The sequence below is a fragment of the Battus philenor genome, unplaced genomic scaffold, assembly GCF_028537555.1.
Source record: "Battus philenor isolate CCGP_79_NKW_IND1 unplaced genomic scaffold, ilBatPhil1.0.hap1 SCAF_16, whole genome shotgun sequence".
Lineage (NCBI taxonomy): Eukaryota > Metazoa > Arthropoda > Insecta > Lepidoptera > Papilionidae > Battus > Battus philenor.
This window is the reverse complement of record NW_027181678.1, coordinates 13442609-13466805: the sequence shown is the minus strand read 5'-3', so window position 1 is coordinate 13466805 and position 24197 is coordinate 13442609. Positions and strand designations below refer to the sequence as shown.

General features: G+C 34.4%; 1 protein-coding gene across 1 annotated transcript in view; it reads right to left on the bottom strand.

Moving 5' to 3' along the window:
- LOC137919542 (uncharacterized) overlaps positions 1 to 24197 on the bottom strand; it is a 246820-nt gene that overhangs the window by 69365 nt on the left and 153258 nt on the right. The window contains exons 8-9 of the mRNA XM_068762634.1: positions 14835 to 15020; positions 1083 to 1278 (exon numbers count right to left, since the gene is read on the bottom strand). Of these exons, the coding sequence (XP_068618735.1) occupies positions 1083 to 1278; positions 14835 to 15020 (382 nt within the window). The remainder of the gene's footprint in view (positions 1 to 1082; positions 1279 to 14834; positions 15021 to 24197) is intronic.

The window sequence follows — 24197 nt, the reverse complement described above, 5'->3', positions numbered from 1 at the left end:
TATGGAAAATAGATAGTAGCCGATTCTCAGACATACTAAATACGCATGTAAAATTTGGTAAAAATCGGTCAAGCCGTTTCGGAGGAGTTCAAGTTTGAACACCGTGACACGAGAATTTTATATAAAATATTAGATAATTAAAAATAAATGTTTGTCTGTATGTCATTTATAGAATCGTAAAATATACATTTGATCATATGATGAAGTTCAGCAAAGGTGTCGTGCATGAACCTACAAAGGTTTATATGTTGGTGTGACATTTTTTTGACAGATGGCGCCATTGTATTTCAAATGTCATATATTGCCGTGACAGTTTATTCTGATTTGAATTGAAAAGAAAACAGTGAACTAGTGATGACATTTGAAGTTATGGGTGACTATATTAAATATATTTTTTAATTTTATGCCTACGAAATCGCACAGATACTTTGTGATATTTAACACTACACACGCTATTTATTATCTGTGAAATCATAGATTTATAGATATAGGGGGTACTATATAGTAATTAACAGCAGATTAGTTATATCCTTATTTTTAAAGATATTACATCTATTAATAATTATTCTGTAGATATAAAATTTCAATCTCAGGCCGTATTTAAACGGTTTTATTTAGTTCGACCCGTACGGAATTTATTTGGATCAAAATTAGAAATTGAAATTTAAGCACCTTCCCGTTGTCAGATTGATCTGAAATTTGGTACACACATTTAATTTAGATGACAATACAATATAATAAAATCAATAACATTATAAATCTAAGATGGCCGCCGATACAAAATGGCGGATTACGTATTTTTCCTTAACCCCCTCAATATGTGTATCAAATGAAAGGGCTACACTAGTAAAAAACGATGATTATGTCAAAATTTTAAATTCAAGATGGACGCCGTTTCAATATGGCGGACTAGGTACATATTTTTCCACAACCACCACAATATGGGTATCAAAAAACCGTTTAACTTAAAAGTTTTTTAAATGCATTTATTTTACTTAAAAGTAGGAAATTTTAATAATTTTTGCTGAACTTTTAAAACAGTTTAACCTGTAAAATAATATTACATGATATACATTACTTACTGAGGCTCATGCTCCGTGAGTAGCTCCTCGAAGTGAATCCGCAATGTATGCGCGGGCGGTGCCCGGATCTCTGTGACGCAGTCCACGTCGTCAGGGTACGGACGGGGGAAGCCCGGGCTGGAGACAGTCGCGTGAGGATGGGTGTGAGTCAGTAGTATAGTTTCATTGCACTGTATCTTCGACGCTATGTATGGATCTGTAACAATGGAATGTTTGAATATATCTCATATTAGAACTTCACTTACATTTTATAGATACATTTTTTATTCCTTAAAAAAAATCCTGATGTTCCACAGATAAAAGCCTTAAAAAATACGTCACCTAATCTATTTTAACGACACCCTAACAGTGTCCAGTTTTTAAGATTACATTTCGTGCGACCACTTCCTCATCCCTACTCCATATTGGCATCCTCAGGTTGTGTGGCGGGTGTTGTTTTCACATCGATGAACTTTGAGATCGCATCTTGAGTCTCGTCCGTGCAATACACGCACGTGTGTGACGTGATGTTGCTACCGCGTGATGTACAATATTATACAGCCTGAGGGTGTCTGTTCTTTGACACACAACGATGACCACCTCGCTCTCTAGCCCCTGATCCTCGTGGATGGTGAGCGTCCTTGAACCTATCTCTGTACCGTAGCCTTGGCTGATGAGAACTTGTTGCGCTTGGGCGTGAGTTATATACAGGGTGTTTCTCTATTTCCGGATACTCTCCCCAGAAAGGACGCCTACTAAAGAAGTGCACCACCTATTTGGACGAATAAACGCCTTGTTTATCTTATATTTCTTTTTCGTATTACTACTGGTAGAGGAACAAGGCGATGTTTGAAGACATCAATAGAGTTTCGTCTTAAGATAAACACGGGTAATACAAAAACAATTTGAAACGTCCGTGTTGCGCACACTCCAATATCAATTGCAGTTTCAATTCTAGAACTTGTTGAATCGTACGTCTGTCTGTTGCAAACAGTCAAACTATTGAAGTCCAACTTCAAGAGAGGTCACACGATTTCAACTTGGTTGGATAGCGTTTGGGAAACTGCAAAACATCCAAGTCTTTAACCGATGTTTTACCAGAATGACTCAGAGAATCTTGGTCTCTCACTGTGAGCCTTAGTAACCTCACAGTCTGATAGCAAGCTACGAAGAAGGCTACGTTAATGATTCCTCTACGAAACGAGGAGATATATAGACGAACTGTAAACGATTTTCTTATTGAATGAATTTTTGCTGTTGTCCAAGTGGCATTTGCAGATTCCGCTATGAAGCGTCGAGGGGCAGATTGCTCCTTGTAGTGAAGTTCGCGGTCTCCCGGGAGACCCTCAACTCGGGCTTGTTAAGTGATTAAGCCCAAGGGCTCCTATAAGAGGACCTTAGCAAGGTCTGGAACTCGTCGATGGTAGCCGATTAGCATTATGACCCATGGGCACCCGTGAGGACCAAACCATGGCTTCGCCAGTTGCTATTGCCTGGGTAATATCACTACTACCACTTGGGATAGCGTTAGCGCTGGGAGGAGAAGTGGCAGAAGAAACTGCAGCAGTGCTTCCGATTGAAGCATTCCAAGTTGAAGTAGCAGTAGGTAACATACAAAGCTCATTTTATTGTATTTAAGTAATAACTTATGTATATACTATATATAAAGGTTTAAGAAAAGCTTATTAAAATATTTGAAAACAAGAAGAAATGAACTTGAGACCTGTGTCCACGAGTTTGAATTAAGAACAAACACTATTTCCGCTTCGCGTGTTAAATTCATGGTATTGTAACATCACAAAACGTGCCACGTGAACAATATGGCGAACGCAGACCGGATGTGACGTTGCGCGAGCTCCGGGCCGCCTCCATTGTCTTTGAGGGCGGGTCTTGCATACCTTTACATCTCATACATACATCCGCAACGCAATCATTTTGAATTTCTAACGAATATGGTGATTTGCTTCATATAAACACAGCAAACAGATGTTGTATTTGCAGTGGAATAGTTAATTAATTACCTTTTTTAATTGGATTTTATTCGAAGTTAATGTGATAAATAGATCACCCTTTCGAAGGTGCGGAGGTGAAGGAGGAAAAGTCCGACATATTGACGGGATACTTCGAGATAGTCTAAATAATTCAAAATTCCGCAATGAGGCTTCATGTACTTGTAATGTAGAATTTTTTAACAAATAAGCTTTATATTCACCCCTTTAAAGATTTTACTACCTAAATATATTTACAATCACTCTGTATATAAAATTAGGTTTTTCTTAGTTTATTCTCATGACTCACGTGATCAATTTGAACCAGGGGTGACCAACCTTTTTAATTAACGTGCCAATTCAAATTTTAAAATGTTTTGGCGGACCGCATTTAATGTAACATTTATTAATAATTTATAAAACTTTTTCTCTAAGCAGTAGAATAAGAAAACATACAAAATTTTATGTAAAATAAATATTAAAAAGATAAGAACGGAAGAAAAATTTTTGAAAATTTTAATGAAGAAATTTGCATAGTTTTTTCGATACAAGCGTAAATAAAATACGCAGTACTTTATAAAAAGTGCATCATTTAGTTTTGATCGGCGGTATTATTTATTAATAGTTTTGTTTTAGTATGTATCAACATTTTATTATAATAATTTTATAGCAATATATTGATGAGAGAAAGTCGATAAAATAAATTTAATTTTCGAAATGCTCGGCGGGCCGCTTAAACATGTTTAACGGCCCGTAAGCAGCTTGCGGGCCGCGTGTTGTTCATCCCTGCTTTAAAAGATTAAAAGTGGATAATTGTATGAAATATGTAAAAAGTTGCTCTGACCGAACCACATGTCTAAAATGAAACAGACAATTTGTTAATTTAGATTAAGCATATCGTATCCAGTAATAATTTTATAATACTATGAATTGTTAATTCATGTTTTATTTAATGTACGATATTGTGTCGAATATTGTTTTAATAAATCTCATGTCACAGTAACATTTGTAGCAATATTTAGAACGCACCCATTAAAATGACAACTAAATGACAGCTGTCAAAAGTGACATTTCACGCGATGTCATTTGTCAACCGTGAGCATACTAAGCGAAACCATTGCGCGAAACTAAACGCGAAACTAATTGATTTATATATACTGTGACAAAAACATCGTGGATGATATTTATATTCTAAGCCAATCAGATATTTCCCTATATAGTACGTGTTAAAAATGACATTACTATATATATTTTGTTATTATCTCTGCAGTATCGAAATAGACGTTCACTGTAGGATATAGGCTTTCTTATATATTTGCAATAAGAAGCGAAGTACATCCGGCGTTTTATGACGATTTTAACAAGGTAATCCGTTAACATTTTGGATGGAAATCATAACCTGCCTTTACCGGTTTGTGGTCACTTTAAAATCTTAAAGCCTCAGTGACTATTTGTTCTGTTAACATATTAATGAGGAAAGTTATGTCGTAATTTTTGTTTGTGCATTCCAACGGTTGTCAGTTGACCTAGAGATGTGGCTACTGCCATTTTAGACAAGTAATTTTTTAAGTTATATTGTTGATCTAGGTTCTTCTGCGCTCATTTCTCATTTATCATTATAATAATGTTTAGACCTTGTGTAGCTAAAATTAGGTTCCGTGCGCTGAGAGTGTGACACTGTAATTACAGTTTACGGCCACTAGATGGCGCTGGTCGTAATCACCTCGAGGTACGAATCATTAAACGCTTTTATGGAGGTCGCTGGCAGAGCACTCGCGTGGGGGCCGTTACGTTAAAATGTTGCTTATACCTCGACGCTTATTGCACACGATGGGGTTGTCTCTCTCGAGTGGGTACTTTCGTATCTTCATGTTTTAAATTTTTAAAAGGTTCTTTTTATATCACAATGATTTGAGTTGAGATTTTTCTAGAATTCAATTCAAATGTTATGCTTGTTTAAATATAGAATAGATCGCTTCGAGCGATAACACGCCTCTTTTACCTCTATATATATTGCTTCCTTTTTTAAAATTATTATCTGTGGTGTACTATAAAGTGTAAATAAATAAATTAATACATTCTTGTATGAAGGAACCTGTGGTAATTTGCATAAAATTTCCAACTTAACATAATTTTCATAATATAGATATATGTAATTCATTTTCTGTAACAACCTATAAGACGACATCTATATATGCCTGGAAAAAACCTTTCATATTGGTAAGTCCAACTTCGAGAAAGAGATCACCCCCAGATTCCAATTCGGATGGCCAGTGTTCGGGAAGTTACAAATATCTCCTCCTAATCCTTATTCCTAGAGCTAAATAAATAGCAGTTTTTTTTTTAAATTTTATAAAAGTTTTATGTACATAGATAAGATTCAATGCTATTACATAAAAATATTGTAGATAAATGCACATGAAAAAATTGTTTTATAGCGCTAATATTATTTAAAAAATTATTTCAGTAATATTAGCTTATTACTCATAAATCCTTTCAGTAAAAGATGTTACTAACATGAAGCCTTGACATTTTTTTTTAAATTTTTAAAGTGAAATGATAAATAAAAAGTGTACCATTAATTAAATGTAAAAATTATACATGCGAAGTTGAAACATCTCTGCCGAATAATGGCGCGTGACATTAATAAAAAAAATGTTATTGCAAATTAGTTTTAAAAAAATTAAAACGTAGAATTCTATTATATATATATATGTCTTTACATATATATTACTTTTAATATTATTAAGCCAGCAATAACATATGTATAAAGTGTAATAATAAATAAATTCCACACGTTTTTGAAATAATAACGTCTCCGCATTCTAGAACATTCGATTTCAAAATGGCCGCCGACAAGCGAGTCGTCGACGTAATCCACAGAGAGACGGTTGTTCGATATTCGAATGCATTTATTCATCTGTTACCTACGTCGGTTTGTTTGTTAGACAATATGAGATTTTCACATCTGTATCGCTTCAAAGAGGAAACCTTCACTGAAAATAAGTGAAAGCGATATCTCTGAAATATTTTGAAATACTTTGTAGCTTCATATGAAATATAATGCAAACTATAACACAACCTTGCGCTGACCCATTCACTTCCTCACACTTTTGAATACGTCGAAGGTATAGCTAGTGGGTCGTGGTCGTCCCTTGAGAACCTTCCAGCTGAAACATTTAGCATAACCTGCCCAATGCCCAATACGCAGACCAAAAGGCTTCGACTTCGAGCTACATAAGGCTTTAGATTGCCGTAACTGCCGCCCTGGCTGGCCAACACAAGTGTTGTTAATAATAAATAATTCTAACAAGTACTTATTCGAATTTTTAAACCATTGATTTTTGGATTGGTTGCAACATATATAAATTGACAGCAAATGAGTCATACATTTATCACTTTTAAACTATATCATTTATTACAAATCATCCTGTATATGTATTTAAGGGGATTGAGATATAAATATATTAAAACTGTAACATATTAAAGATAAATTATAAATTACTCTATATTTATTTGTTACAGGAATGTAGTACTTGAAATATAAAAATCATTAAATTTATTTCAATTTAAAACAATGCAGAGTAAAGACATCAATAACGTTTATACAGAGTGATTTCAAATAGGTGTAAAAGTTTAGAAAGTGTGAATCTATAGCTCATTTGTCGACAAAAATGTCTTACACCTATTTCCAAACTTACTTACTTCGCTGGCTCAGTGACCCAAAGTGGGTCTTGGCCTCCGAAGCGAGAGACTTCCACTTTCCTCTATCTTGCGCCATCGTCTGCCATTGGTTGACATTCAATTCGCGCAAGTCTGCCTCAACGCGATCGATCCAGCGATACCTGGGTCTACCCACTGGTCTTCGACCTCTTGGTTTTTCCAGGTACGCTACCTTCACGCTCCGATCCGATCCCATTCGCTCCAAGTGACCTAGCCAGCGGATTCGTTGAGCTTTATATTCGCCAATGATATTTGGCTGTGCTACGAGTACTGAAGTCTCAATTTCGGCATTCTTTCGGAGCCTCCAAGATCCGTCTTGATTTCTCGCTGGTCCCAAGATCTTCCGCATGATTTTGCGTTTCGTCACTAGCAGTTTTGTTCTTCTTTTTCTTTTTCCAAACACACTGTATAAATTGCTCATTACGTAATATGTTATATTAGTTTATTTTTTTATTGTAAGAGGCGAATAGCTTGTGGGAGTACAAAGTCTACATGTACAGAAAGTAAACTATATTTATTTCAACATATAAATTTCGTAAACATTTTTAGTACTATATTATCATTACTTATTTATTAAGACTAAAACTTATATATTTTTACAGTACCCGGCGATAAATATTGCACATCGACCTTTGGATAGAGACAATCGGCTAATTTCGACTTCGTAGAGCACTATCACTGTCCCACACTACCTATGTTACGTTTTGTCTCGTTGTATTATGTATATATTTTTAAATAACCTATATGCAATCAATTCACTAAAATACTTGAGGATTAATAATCAGTACTTCTGGACAAGTTGAAAGCTTGAAGTGAAGTAAATTGTTGAGTCTGGTAAATATATTCATGTAACATACATTAGGAATGTAGCCAACAGAAAGTATGCACTTAAAAATTTAATAATTATATGACATAAATCAACGGTAACATAACTTCTGTTACCTGTGTACCGTGTAAATACAGGATGATTGATTAGAAGTGTAAAAGATTAAAACTGATGAATGTATAGCTAATTTGCTGTCAATTTATATATAGTATAGTCAAAATCGTACATTAAAAATCAATGGTTTCCTCTCAAACTTTAGTTGAGTGATGGTAATGCTTGCCCAATTCATCATCGGTGATTCTTGTTAGTTGAAGACTTTTGTCTTTAGACAGTATATTGGATGAGAAGGTCCTAATATACTTGCAATAAAACAGATTACCCATCCTTATATATATGTTTGTATGTGTGTATATATATAAATGTATGTACATATATATGATAAATATATATATATATATATATAAGGAAGAAGAAGGACCGTAAAATCGCTTTCTTAAGTTTAATTCACACGATTACATTTTTAAAAGTTTTTATTTCAACAATATATCTACCTATGTTATCAACAACCTTTTACCATCTACTCATAGTATACAAATTTCAATGCCGGAGCGGTAAAAATCAATCGGGTTTTCTGTAAAATATTTTTACTATACCGACATTACTTTCTAGTCCCCCTAATATATATATATAATATATACAGACATACACACACATCATAGACTTTCTTCTAAAGAAATTGCTAAACGTAAAAGCAGAAAAAAGTTCTATTTGCTTCAGTGGCGTAGCTAGGGGGTGGCGAGCGGGGCGGCCGCACCAGGCACCACAAGTAGGGGGGCACCAAAGTTGAAAATAACTTTTTTGAATTTTTTTTAATTATTTTGAACCAAAAAAAATATATTAACTACATTCTGTTCTGAATTTTGAAATTATTTACTCTTTAGGGGGGGGGGGGGCACCAAGCCCCAATCTGCCCTAGGCCCCAAATACCATAGCTACGCCACTGATTTGCTTTAATACATATTTGCCCTTTTACTAAAACACGATGTGTTACAAGTAAATTCAACATTGAATAAGCTATATTTAGCTCGTCTTCGTACATTAGTGGTTAAGTGTCTCTTCCAGACGTCTGTCTTAGAGTTTGTATGGGTCGGAACACGATCCACTAAATGCTGACGTCACAACCAGTTACGAAGTAACGCGATGGGACAATAGATATCAAACAATACCTTTTATATTAGCCGCTATTTGATCTGAACTTAGGGCAGACTAGTAACTTTAAAAGAGAGGTTTTATTCAGTTTTGTATTGTATTCTTTGTTACACAGCGCTCCGGATATATATATATATATATTAAGTTAAATTCACACGACTACATTTTTAAAGTTTTTATTTCTCAACAACAATATATTAACTTTCGTTAACAACAACCTTTTGCCATCTAGTATATAATATATTTATATATCTATACATATATATATTTATACACACAAACACACACACACACACACATATATATATATATATATATATATATTCCATAGATTATACAACATTATTCATATGTCATTATGTCAAGACAATTCATATGTTAGTGATATTGATATATTCTCGTGCTCTCTCGTATCTTTTAAAAAACAATTTCGTTCGAAATTATTGAGTACGTACAATGAAATTTAAACCATAATATAAATATAATGTAAATATATAAACAAACATAATATAAATATATAAACCATAGTCTTTGATCCCTGTTTAGTAATGTTTTTATTTGTTTTTTCATTGTTTGACTATAAATCAGTATATGTTTTCAGTGATTTTATATTTCTAATCTTCTAAGTTTGTACCTTCTTACTGCCTTTTGTTACTGTCTATCTCCAATAAAGTAAATAAATAAATAAATTCCATAGTTTCTATAGCTATATGTATAGAGTATATATTGTATTTATAAACTGCTGTACATTGAGTAGTTTAAACAGCGTGTTTCTATTAAAAATAAACTTAATCATTGATATAAACGTTAATATATAAAAAACTTAGTTTTAGACATTGTGTATATATTATTGCTGCAGCGCATTTATCAGCGGTCTGGCGGGCGGTGCACTTTATTGCACGACTACTGCTGCATAGCGGAAGTAGCTATACATTAGTCCCTTTCTTACTTAGGATGGACTTCCGCAAGGTAACGCCTGAATCTATAAGATATTTTCTAAGATATTTAAGAGCTTTATCATTATCAGCATGATAGCTGATGGAGGCCTTCTACAAGGGATAGGCTTTCTCCACAGATCGGCACGGCCTTCGTGCTTCGCGCATCCAGCGAATTTCCTCGACCCTGATTATGTTCTTGGTGCACCGTGACTCCTGGTCACCAATTCAAAACCTTTCTCCCCAAACAGCCATTTATTGCACGAGTGATGTGCCGCTGCCAATTCATTCATTTATTTATTTATATGTATTGTTTCATATATACGAAATATATCTCAACATATAAAACAATACTATTATTTATTTCAATTATCTAATATATAAAATTCTCGTGTAACGGTGTTCGAACTTGTACTCCTCCGAAACGGCTTGACCGATTTTTACCAAATTTTACATGCGTATTCAGTATGTCTGAGAATCGGCTACTATATATTTTCCATAACCCTTAGTGATAAGGGTGGTCCAATCCTAAATTTTATTTTTAATTTTTTAGACAATTTTTTTGGTTTTTATTTTATTATGATATACTCGTAGCATACAAAAATACATACAAACCTAAATTTTCACCCCTATACGATCAACCCTTATCTTACATTTGTTAATTAAAAACTTTAATTTTTTTTGCAAAACGTTTGCGGGATCAGCTAGTCTCAACATATAAAACAATACTATTATTTATTTCAATTAAACTTCTTTGGAATTCAAACACTGATCCGTATTAACCGAAAGAACAACTGAGATGCTTTATCTTTAACGACGAAATAAACAAAATAAATGAAGATAAATAAAATTAATGTCATGTATATACATGCATTTTATATATATATATACGTATTTTGTATTTTTATTATAATGTTTCTAAAAATAACTTCTGTTATTTGGCCAGCCCTGGCGTAAACAGAATACTACATATTGAAGATAATTTTACAAAAAATAAAACTAAATTTTTTGTACAGCTACGAATTGAGTGTATAGTTAAACATACAATGCGGTGCCAAGTTCTAAAATCCAAAGCGCTGCCAACCGTCTCAATCTAGGCTGACTATAAATAACAGGAAATTTTACGATTTTAGTTGAAAGGAGATTTGTGTGCCAAACTTCTAGCCGAGTACTGATTTTTCGGCACGAGAGTAACAAGCTAAAATATGTTTTCACGTCTAATAAGATTCTTAAATCAGGATGCTGTTCTAAAGTCTTATTTACTCCAACTATTTGATTAAGTTAAGTTTCAGTTATTATTCTTTAATTTTAGGTTATACAGGATGATAGGTTATAAATGTAAAGGCTTTAAAGGGGTAAATTTAAATTTTATAGGTTAATTTATTTATGGTACACTGTCCGAAAATCAATGGTTTCAAAAATAATAACAGAAAAAAAGTTTTCAAAATTCGAATAGTAACAAAATAAAATAAATTATTGTTTATTATCAGTCCTTCTGGATTCTATCTAGCCTTATATACGATGATTGGAAATAGGTAAACAATTTAAAAAAAAAAATTGCTGATGTATTCGCGCCTTTAAATCTTTTATATATATAACCTATCATCCTGTCTTTGTTTCAATCCATAGACATCCACTGCAATGTATAGGTCTTTCATAAATATATATATCGGTAACATACTATTATCACCACGCTTTTTTTATTTGAGGCCTCCGCTATTGGGACCTCTCCTTCCACCCCTATTTTGTTGGGAACGGGGTTTTTTATATCTTAACAATTTTTTTCACATGAATTTTTTATTTTCGTCCTCGTCTTCCATAGTTCACAATATATTTTTTTCTTCCTTCCATCATTCCATAATTCCATTTTCTTTTTTCAATCATTCCATTCCTTTCATCTATCCTCAAACACTTCAGTTGTATTTTCTATTGCAGCATCACAGCTTTATTTAGTTTTATCACCACGCTTGGCATGCAGGTTGGCGATGGCAGTGTGGTATTATAGTACGCAGAAGAGGTTCCTACCAATCTTCTGGAAACTTATTTGTGGGCTGTGACAACCTTATGTAATTATTTTAAAAAGTGTGACTTACTTAAGATTTTATCCCGGGAATCGAACACGAGGCTTGCGATCGCAATTGTTAGACCTCTGGACTACCTATCTTAATATATATAAATCTCGTGTCACAATGTTTATACTCAATGGACTTCTAAACCACTTAACCGATTATAATAAAATTCGCACACCATGTGCAGTTCGATCTAACTTGAGAGATAGGATAGTTTAAATCTCAAATTATAGTCGCAATTTTAATTTATTGCTAATTATTGTCTGTTATTATTTGACAGTCACAATTATCTGTTAACTCCGAATGATTCTAACAGATGTCGATACCTTTCGACTGGGTTGAGTAAGTAATCAATAGATGGCGCTGCTATGGTAAATCTACGAACGTGTCATATAAGCTACATTTTAACAGCATAATTACCACGTGTTGTTGACGCTATAAAATTAATTAAATTTATTTTGTAGTGAACGAAATACCGTATAATTCAATTATTTCCACTTTTTAAATTTTCACAGCAACGCGTGGCCGGGTCAGCTAGTACTTATATATAAACTGTGGTTGTTATTAAGAAATGGCCTCGAGTGATGCCACCAGCTCTGCGCTGTCTGCGTCTAGTGATTTCCCATCATCTTAACTATATCATCGGTCTACCTAGTGGGGCATAATCACGCCACGTCTCGTGGTCGTCCCTAGAGAACCTCTCGGCCTCAACGACCATTTGTTACACGAGCAATAAGACCCGCCCACTGCCACTACGAACGAGTAATTCTTCGAGCTACGTAATATTGGTTCTTCTGTGGGTTTTCTCATTTCTGATTCGACCTCGAAACTCCGAGTATAGACCTCTCCGTTTCTCTTTGCATATAACTCGTTTGTTTTTATTTCTGATGTATATGAACAATATGGACTATATATTTATATATATTAAATAAATAAGGAATATATCTACAGGTTTCTCTGTGATATTTTGAAATTTAAAATTCCGAACTATTTGAAGAAATATAAATGGATAATATAAAAAGTTTACTAATTCATGTGAATGTCGCAGATGTTGGACTAAGTTCGACAAGGCAAAGTCATCTGCGAATTGTAACGCACGAAGAGTGTCGTTAAACATTTTACGAGGTTGTTTGGCAAGCCGAGTGGTTGTAACGGGTTGTTTAGATGACGGGATGCTCCAGTTTCAACGTGGTCGTTAACATGCAGCGTGCTCTCATTTTCGCATGTCCTGATTTATATTACAAAATTATGTAGCACCTAATTTCTTATCACCTGATTATCGACTAAATCAGAGTTCTCCAAACTTTTTTGTGTCGTAGACACCTTGCCATGTTTTTCCGTGTTGGGTAGACCCCCTACTTACCTGATATTGATTTCTTGTAAATTTATAACTGTAGTGAAGTTTAGTGTGTGTTCAAAATGTATTGCGACCACAAAGCGAATACCAAAATACTACAACTTACACAATTTTATAAACATATATAATTATTTTTTTACTTCATAGGTACTTTTATAAATAATGTAAATGTTTTGATGTTATAAGATAGTATGACGTAAGTAAATAGGTACTATCAGTGTATGTGTTGAGATCCACTGTCGCGGACCCCCATTTTCATTTCATGGACCCCCAAATTTTTTTTCGCTGACGTAGACCCCTTGCAGGTTGTCATAGATCCCTAGGGGTCGATATAGACACTTTGGGAATCACTGGACTAAATTAATATATGCTACGCTTCATCCAAAAATAAAAGGTTGCAAAAATAATAAATAACATAATGATATTGTAGTAAGAAAAAGCGTTTTCAAAATTTAAATTTATATTTTCATCTGTAACTGTCAATCATAGGTCCCCCTTAAAAAAATCTCCACGGTGACTACTGCTATGCCCGAATATAACGACTTCTCGCTATCTAAACTAACTTAAATTACAATTTATTTTTGATTATCTATGGCCGTTGACTTTGTCAGAAGATATTAACCTATCGTATTCCAATATTAAAAGTATAATATATCAGATAAATTACTATATAAAGAGTCATAGGAGATAAGTTTGAAAGATCTAAATATTTTTTCTATCAAACGGCCTTTACATTTATTTCTTCATCTCCAACACTTATAACCTATCACTCTGTATATACGTTCATAGTATGTATTGACTTAAATGCCAAAATTAGATACCCAAGTAAAGAATCTAATTTCTGTAGAAATGAAGATTTTTGACTTCTAGAGTCATAAATGTATTTAATGGAATCAGACGTTACCTTGCGAAAGTCCATCCTATGGAAAAAAAGGACCAATATTTAGCCACTTCCGCACATGCAGTGGTAGTCGTGCAACAAAGTGCACCGCCCGCCAGCCCGCTGATAAATGCGTATGCGGCACTAGCACGTGGAATGTATTAAAAATATAGCTTATTTACTTATTTTGTTTAGGATTTTTTCTTGAATAAGAGTGGCCTAAGTTATTCCTAATTACATCAGCTACATGCCAGTATAAGTCCCGTCAAAATCGATCCAGCGATTTTAGAAAATAGCCGGAATAAACAGAGAGAGACAAAAATAAAAAAATGTAATTTTGTTGTATGTACCGTATATATTAATATTAATGTGGTAAAAAGCGATAATTTTTGTATTACAAACAGACATTTCAATATTATTTATTTGTATTCATAATGAATAATTTAAGGCCAAAAATTATACATTTTTTAATAAATCCATGCGAAAAAAGAATTTAAAATTTGTATCGCTACAATGAAAGGTATATTACCAGGTTGAAAACACCCTGTTCCGTAGTAATGGAAATAAATAATAAATGCGTTTGTCGAACGTGTGAAATTATCAGCATAATTTTTTACGAATTGTATTATAGTTAAATAACAAAATAGCAAACTTTGACTTTATCAAAATTAACCATCTCTCCGAAAAATCAAAAACTTTTTTTTCAAAATTTTTAAGCACGACTTAGGTCTTTTTTGCATAAATATGACCACTACATATTTAAATTAAATTAGTCACAAGTCTTACCTTCGATGGAAGGCCTTTCGCATACATAGTAATTGTGTTCATGGCAGCCCCTGTCGTTCCACATGAAGGTGGGACCAGGTGGCGAAGGCCTGGGAGGGAATTCCCGGCGCGCCTCCACGCAGTCCTGGCCGGAGGTACCGTCGTCGTTCGGCTGACTGCTGTGTCTTCGCCAACCAGGAAACCAATCTGGACAAAACCACATCATTATAGGTTTACAGTAATTATAATAAATTAAAATAGGGGACCTCCATAGTGTATTTACAAGGTATCGCTAAAAACAGGCTGTACCAAAGTTTCGACTGCAAAAAGTCTCTAATTTGTTTGTAATAAACGGAATCAAATTCATTTGTACTAAGCCATTAAGAATTACTTTGAATAAGATGAAATTGATTTGGAAGAATAAGCAAAAATATTAAAATTAAAAAAAAAAATTCACCTAACTTTTTGATCACAATATTATAATATGTACTTTACATCAAGGGTCAACCAGATTATGACTGTTAAAGAAATTTATTGGGTCGGATATACATATATACGGATATAAATTCCCTGAGATGTTTTTAAAGAAATTGGAATATAAGGTTGTTTTGTAATACATTTTTAATGATATTATTTATGCGCCATAATTAAAAACCTTATATGAAAAATAGTGACAGATACGTGAAATAAAAAATTAAACTCGTAACGCCTTAATTACCTTTATAAAAAGTTACAAAAATACTTAATGAGTAAGTATAGGCATATATAATAAAGTTCCACGAGATATCTAAGACTTCTTTTTATTAGGTTTAAATTTAAAATTAAAAGTATATATAATATACACATAAAAATATATTGTTAAAAATAATTTAAAAGCGCACCTGTTGAGTTTCTGGTTGGTTCTTCTCAACAGATCAGCGTTCTGTGACAGTGGTAGCTTACTATTTATAATAATGTTACGTACGAGGGTCAAACTGAAAGTTCTTAGAAAATCAAAAACTAAGCATTCTAGCAAGTTATTAGTTTTATTATAACTTTTCAAAATAGCGTCCATTTACATCAATACATCGCTGCATTCGATGGAACCATTGAGAAAAGCACCTTGCCCACTCGGCCTTAGGGGTCTCTTCGACGGCGTTTTGAAACGCAGCCACTGCTTCTTCGGCGTCCATAAAATGTTTTCCTCGAAGTTTTTCTTTTATTTTCGGGAATAAATAAAAATCGCAGGGTGCGAGGTCGGGGCTATACGGCGGGTGACCCAGTAATTCCACGTCTGAGGTCGCCAAATAGTCGTTCGTTTGCTTGGCGGTGTGCGACGAGGCATTGTCGTGATGAAGGAGGATCCTGCTGCGAGGTCGTTTCTCTCGAACTTTTTCCAAGACAAGTGGCAAACAGTTGTTAGTGTACCACTCTGCATTAACCGTTTTCTGATCCTCTAAGACAACTGTCGCGTAATGACCTGTCTTTCCGAAGAACGAGGCCACCATCTTTTTTCCAACACTTCGACCTCTCTTCACTTTAGTTGGCAACTCTTCGGAAGGAAACACCCACTGAGCAGACTGTCTTTTGGTTTCCGGATCATAACAGTAAATCCAGCTTTCGTCACCCGTTAGTATGTCGAACACAGCATTTGAGTCACCTCCGTTAAATTTTTGGATCATTTCTCGGCACCAAGCAACACGGCGGAGTTTTTGAGCCTCGGTCAAATTATGCGGTATCCAGCGGGCACAAAGCTTCCTGACCGCTAAATGTTCATGGAGGATTTTGTGCACTTGACTCATACCTATGCCTAGACTTGTCCGAATCTGCTGATAGGTCACTCTTTTGTCAGTCTCTATCATACGCCGCACAACACTGATATTGTCTTCAGTCGTCGCTGTAGAAGGCCGTCCCTCACGCAAATCATCGGTGAGATTAGTTCGACCACGTTTGAATTCATTAAACCAGTTGTAAACTGTGGCACGAGATGGGGCTTCATCGTGAAAAGCCAATCGAAGTCTATCATAACTTTCTTGTTGACTTATATGACATCGAAAGTCATAAAAAATCATTGCACGAAAATTTTCTCGGCTTAAATTCATTCTGACGTGCACAGACAATTTTCAATTTGCCGCCAAATCGTAAAACAAATGACAAATGAATGAAATGTATACTCAATATTATTGGTAAAGAGTTCTATTTTCAAAATTTAAACTTATTTTTTTAATATAATGCTTTTAAGTTGCCAGTTCTAAAAACTTTCAGTTTGGCCCTCGTACTGTGGATTCTGACTCGGAATGAAACATCACTGGTTCACAAGGAGTCCTTTATTCACAAATTAGATGGTCACCCTACTTTAACACAAAGTATACTTTCGCTTAGTCCAAACTTTGCTTCCAAATCGCTCAAGAAATTACTGTCCAAATATCTTACCAAATAGTCACTTTTATATCACCAATCGTAGATCTTAATCTTATAACTCAAAAAACAACACTGAACTGTCGTCATGGGAAGTACACTTATTTATACTACGGATAAGGTTCTAGTAAGTTCGAGATAGTACTCGGTTAGAATTTGCGAGAACCGTACACGAAAATCTATAAATAACTTCAAGGTCACTCGTGTTTACGGCACTTCTTGATCCTAGGGTTCCGTGTTTATTGTTTAGAGGGTTCCGTAGCTCGTGATTTGTAAAAATAATAAAAAAATCTATGGTTCAAAAGGACATGTAAATGTATATTCGAATGAATATATTTTGAATTTGAATTTAAACCTCTGAATGGGTAGGATTTTAATTTGATAAACGAAATAGATTATTTACAAACAGTTCCTTTTGTTATAAGTAAGACTGAATATTCTCTAATGAATTCTTTTGAAAACATACCGCCGATAGATGTTCTGAACATTGTAAATTGAATTAAAGTCCGTAGAAAGTTTTAAAGCGAAGTATTAATATTCAAAGTCAATACTAAACACTTTGTTATTCATTATATCATAATAGAAATATAAAAAAAGCATTTTTATTTTTATTTTTAACAGACAGACGCCTATCGCACGGTATTGGCATTTTCAAAAGATCGCCACGAAGACCGATCCTGCGCTTCCCGCATTCAGCTCGAATCCACCAGCTTGTGGTTGGCATTCTAAAACTCTTCGATGCAATGGACTCCAAGCCACTCAGACGTGCAATTCTTCGAACGTCAGTGATCATGGTTCTTTTGCGAAACTCCTCATTGCTAATTCGATCTCGCAGCGAAACTCCATTACTCTCTGGTCGTCCTTGTGCCTTTTTATTAGTCCGGTAAAAGGAACATTAGACATATATTCAGGCAATAGGTAAATAATCATTAAATATATATATGAATAAAATCTGTGAAGTTATTCTCGAGTTTTGCAATCAAGGAAAAATAGATTCATTTTTATAATACCTAGACATGTTGTATCCTCGCCTTTGTTTCAGTACGTATAGACCAACTGCAAGACATAAGACCACCAGAGATATCTATGGGGGGATATATCATTAAGTAAGAAAAGGACCAATATTTAGCCACTTCCGTACCAACAGCTGTAGTCGTGCAACAAAGTGCACCGCCCGCCAACCCGCTGATAAATGCGTATGCGGCAAACAATGCGAATTACACAACTGCCACCGTAAAATCACTCAACACGCGTTTTAGCCTTCCACGGGGCATCTTCAGGAGTTATGTTACACCGATTAGTGTCAAAAACAGAGTCAACTTGTTGCACGACTACCACTGCATGTACGGAAGTGGCTGAATATTGGTCCTTTTCTTACTTAGGATGGACTTCCTCAAGGTAACGCCTGATTCCATTAAATATTTAGGATATATTATTATCGCCATACTTGGCAGTCGGGTTGTCGATCATAATATGATATTACGGTACGTTGAGGACGATGCCCATCCTCTGGAAAATTTTTTGTGAGTTGTGACAATCCTATATAATTAACGCAAAAAATGTTCATTGTATAAAATTATATCCCGAATTCGAACCCGTGACCGATGAGCACACGTCTCTTAACGATGGGCTACCACTACTCCGCGTGTTATTGATGTATACATATATACATACACACACGCACATAAATCTATAAGGGCTTTCATGGAATGATTTCTAAATCTATGTGTGTGAAATAACTTCATCATAATCATTTTAGCCGCTGGTGGTCTACTTCTGGATATAGACCTTCTTGATGTATTTCCAATAAGACTGCTTTAAAGTCCTCTATACTCACATTTACCAGGGACCTTCCCAAGGTCCGTCTACTTTGTGAGTGGATTTCGGTTGCATTTACCTAAGTGGCTTGATGAGAGAGAAAGAACGCGATCCAGAGGACCAAGATCTTTGTCAAGAGAATAGAAATAAGAAGATAAATAATAAAGTTTTAGTGTACGGATTATTCTAGTTTTCGATTTAAAACCTTACTGCGTTGTATAAGAGCATATAGATAATATAAAGTTTTATGGATTCATTTGAAAAGTCTGACTAGATAAAAGTTTAGAAGTGTGTTTGCAGGCTTCTTCAACGAAAGTTGGAACGTTGCATTTGCTCTTACAACTTTCATATGAACCTTGTTAAGAAAATTTACTATGTAAGTAGTGTAAAGTTATTCTTCAAATATATATATTGAAATCATTTCACCATTGGTCTGTACAAAGAGACGTCTTATATAATAGTGTTATGGTGTCTGTATTACATCGTAGCAGTCATGAAACCCATAGATCTATACGTAAGAAAAGTCATTATTATTAAGTCATACGACTTCCCATACTGGAAAGAGGCCCCGTAGGTTTTTCTATAAAACTGTCTGCGTAAACGTAAACTTATGCGTAGAAAACCGAATAGGAAGACTGAATTGTTATATGAAAAACAAGAAAAATTAAAGAAAATTGTATTACATAGATTACATCAAAAAAGTAATATTGAAGAAAAATAAACAAAATTAGATTAATAATATTAATTGAAAATGTGGATAGTGAAAATCTCTAATAAAGGTCGTGAAGGATAGGAGGCGATGTATAAATCAAATATAAATGAATGCATTGAGAATGAGAGAAAATGAGAAGAATGAAAAAAGAAAGAAACTTTGTAAAGGATGAAAAAAGAAAGAGGCACTTTGTAAAGGATGAAAAAAGAAAGAGACACTTTGTGAAGGATGGAAAAAGGGAGATTTTGTGGAAGATGAAAAAAGAAAAAGACACTTTGTGAAGGATGGAAAAGGGGAGATTTTGTGGACAATTAAAAAAGAAAGAGAGATTTTGTGAAGGATGAAAAAGAAAGAGAGATTTTGTGAAGGATGAAAAAAGAAAGAGATTTTGTGAAGGATGAAAAAAGAAAGAGAGATTTTGTAAAGGATAAAAAAAAGTGACACTTTGTGAAAAATGAAAAAAGGAGGTTTTGTGGAAAATGAAAAAAGAAAGAGAACTTTTGTGAAGAATGGAAAAAGGGAGATTTTGTGAAGGGTGGAAAAAGGGAGATTTTGTGAAGGGTGACAAAAGAGAGATTTTATGAAGCGTGAAAGAGAGAGCGTGACAATAAACAATTAAATAATTATTAATAACAACTCTGTCTCTAAAATAAGAGATGGGAACTAGAGATACCTTATAGAAGAAGCCATAAAAAACTTATGGCAGCACGGTTTTGGTACCTTGGTTCAGAGTTGAGTATCTGCATAGGTTTAAACTCAAGGAGTATCCCTTGTGCATCTGTGACCAGCGGTGGACTACACCGTGGTGCACGTAATTGCCTGCTATCCTTTACTCAGTGCTATTTCAAGAGATATAGAGATCGAGGTTGGAAGGAAGGTGGTAGCATGGCCTCTTTTAAGGGGATCAGTGATGGATATACAGCTTAATGGAAGTAAGTAGACTAGGTTATATAAAAGACGGCAGATGTCGCCTTAAGGTTGTTGAGTGGAGACTATATACCGGCAGGCGCAGAGTGGGAAACCCGCCCACAAAGAAGATAGACAATCTTGTAAAAGGTCATTATAAGACATTTGGCGCAGGCCGCTTACAACTGCTCTGTGGCCTAAAATATGATGGTGTTTTATAAGCAATAGAAATCTTACATTATTAACATAGAGAGAGTAGAGTTGTATATTCCTTCCAATCCGCTCACTCTCTCTTATCTTCAATCAAGGCTTCAATTTCTTCATCATACACAAAAGAGATGTTAGAAATCAACAGATAGTATGATACTAAAAATTCCGGCGCATTTTTCTTCGTTTATGACCACTCAGGTTGTTAGATTGTGCGATTATTTACCGCTGAATATAATACGTTCATTAACAATTTTTACGAAAATGGTTAAGAAATATTTACTAGACTTATGTTTATTTATTCAATGGAATCAGGTATTTTGCGCAAGTCCATCCTAAGTAAGAAAAGGACCAATATTTAGCCACTTCACTACTACTACTACTACACTGCATGTGCAGAAGTGGCTAAATATTGGTCCTTTTCTTACTTATGTTAATTTATCGTTTACTTCATTTATATTTCTTTCTCTGTTTCTTTATTCTTTCTGAGGCAAGGTCGATCTAAATTAGTTTGATGTTTATATTTATTATTGTATTATATTTACAATATGTATTTTAAGTACATATGTTATATACATATGTATGTATGAATGTTTTGTAAACGTTAACTATCCATTATTTATACTTCTACCTTTTTCATACTATAGTTGTCTGTATGAGATAGCCTCGTGTGATAAGACCGCCCATTGTACTATTTTTTTATTATTACAAAATGTAATAATATTGCTACATAAAAAGCCGCCATAAGTGAAAGTTCCCGTGGACGTCGTCACAACGCTCAACCGTTTGCTCGTCTCGCCCACTCGTCTCGCTCACTCGCACGGCGTGCACTATACGCGCTCTTTCTTGCGCCTTGGCAGGTAGCCAAGGCGCAGCACGTGCGCCCGCGGCCGTTGCAGTTCTCGTGGAGTCGGATTTGAACTAGGAACGATGCGCAACCGCTCGTAGGCGCATTATTCATTTTCCGGGCAAAAAGTATGTCAATTATTCAATAAACGTTTCTCCAAATCACAAAAACTATTTAATGTATCCTAGCGTTTACAACAAAGAATAATAAATTAAATTAAATTGAACCCGTAGTCATACATCACTATGCTTATTTAACCTACCTACTAACCTGCCAACCTACCAACCTACCAACCTTCCAACGTACCAACCTACCAACGTACCAACCTACTGATACTTTAAATGAATTTGGATAATTGATTCAATAAAAAAGTACTGAATACCTTAGGGTATGAAATCGATTAATCAAATTGGATAGAGTGGAGTCGAAAGTAATTGAAATTGTAATATTAAATTATCTAAAGTCAGACAAAACGATACCATTTACATTATATTGCCGCATATTGTAGGAAAATTAATTAGTAACAGAAGTAATGATTTCTTTACGTGCTGTAATATCTCAGTGGTTGAAGACTAAGACTTGTAATTAAATCGTCGCAGGTTTGATTCCTGGGATACAACTTTAAACAATTCACACTTTGTTCATTAATTATATTGCCGTTGCTCACAATTTTCTAGACCAGTGATTCCCAAAGTGGTCTCTATCGACCCCTAGGGGTCTATGACTTGCAGGTTGCAAGGGGTCTACGTCAGCGAAAAAAAATTAGGGGGTCCACGAAATGAAAATGGGGGTCCACGATAGTGGATCTCAACACACACTGATAGTACGTATTTACTTACATCATACTATCTTATAATATCAAAACATTTACATTATTTATAAAAGTACCTATGAAGTAAAAAAATAATTTTATAAATATGTTTATAAAATTGTGTAAGTTGTAGGATGTTTGTATTCGCTTTGTAGTCGCAATACATTTTCATAATATAACATGTGTTTTTACTTTAAGTTTTTAACACTAAACTTCACTACAGTTAGAAATTTACAGGAAATCAATATCAGGTAAGTAGGGGGCCTACACAACATGGAAAAACATAGCAAGGGGTCATCGATACAAAAAAGTTTGGGGAACTCTGTTCTAGACTGTGAACAGCAGCGTTCCCGTACCATAATACTACACTAGCGATCGCTAACCCATTTGCCCAGCGTGGTTATGGTATATTCCTCTATAGATATCTTTGGGGGAGGTCGATGCCTTCCATTGGTCGTCTATTACAGCGTGATTGGTTACAGGTATATACGCAGACATGAAGAGATAATTTTACAGTTCATTTGCTGTCATTTAATATATGGTATAGCCTATTTAAAACTCAGTACTTTTGATTTTAAGTCACGGTAATGTACGGTCCATCTTGAGTAAGAAAAGGACCAATATTTAGCCACTTCCGCACATGCAGTAGTAGTCGTGCAACAAAGTGCACCGCCCGCCAGCCAGCTGATAAATGCGTATGCGGCAAACAATGCGAATCACACAACTGCCACCGCCAAATCACTCAACACGTGTTTCACCCCTCCACGGGGCATCTTCAGGAGTTATGTTACACCGATTAGTGCTAAACACAGAGTCAATTTCACATATTATTTTTATTTTCGTTCACATCTTCTATTCTTCTCAATATCGCACTTTCATTACTCTTCTATTCTTTTATTTTCTTCCATTCATCGTCTTGCTTAAGTCGCCTTTGCTTACAAATACTACAATACAATTTTGATTTATTTTGGTTCGCTCTGATTGTAGTGATACGATTAAATCTTTTAATAAATTCGTTCATCTCAAAGTTATTTGATAATTTGTAAATATATTTTGAGGTTATATAGTGTAAAGATATTTTTCAAACTCGCCAGAATTATGTTTCGATGTCCTAAATGATAGCGTACATTCTACTTAAACCTAAAATTTAAATATTCATTAATTTTGAGGGTCATATAAATATTATTCAGACAGGCCTCTTTGATCACGACGAAGGTTTTATATTATAAAGAAATTGAATTATTTTTAAATGACCTTAAAATAATTGGTCGTCGAGGATTAATTTCGTTGAAAATTGAATTACCATTAATCAATCCGGCTCCCGTTTGTTTTGCTTCATTAAAATATTTACTCGTTAAGAAATTTCAGATTTTTTTTTAACATTTTTAGCGTACATTTTATTTAAAAGGAAAAATCTTTTTTTATAATATTTAACTTGCATTAGAACTACCTACGTAAGTTGATTGTTAACAACTTCATAACTTTTATAATTAAACTTCGGTAATTAAGTTATAATAATTTTAAAACACTTAGAATTTTGTGAGTTTTATTATTGGAAGTATTTCGGAAGATAAATTTCATTAAAACTTTGATTTCAGGTATACATATTAACTATACAGTTCGATGAAATAAAATTTATAATAATGTTGTAATCTTAATGTGATGAATAAATCTGCTGTACCATAA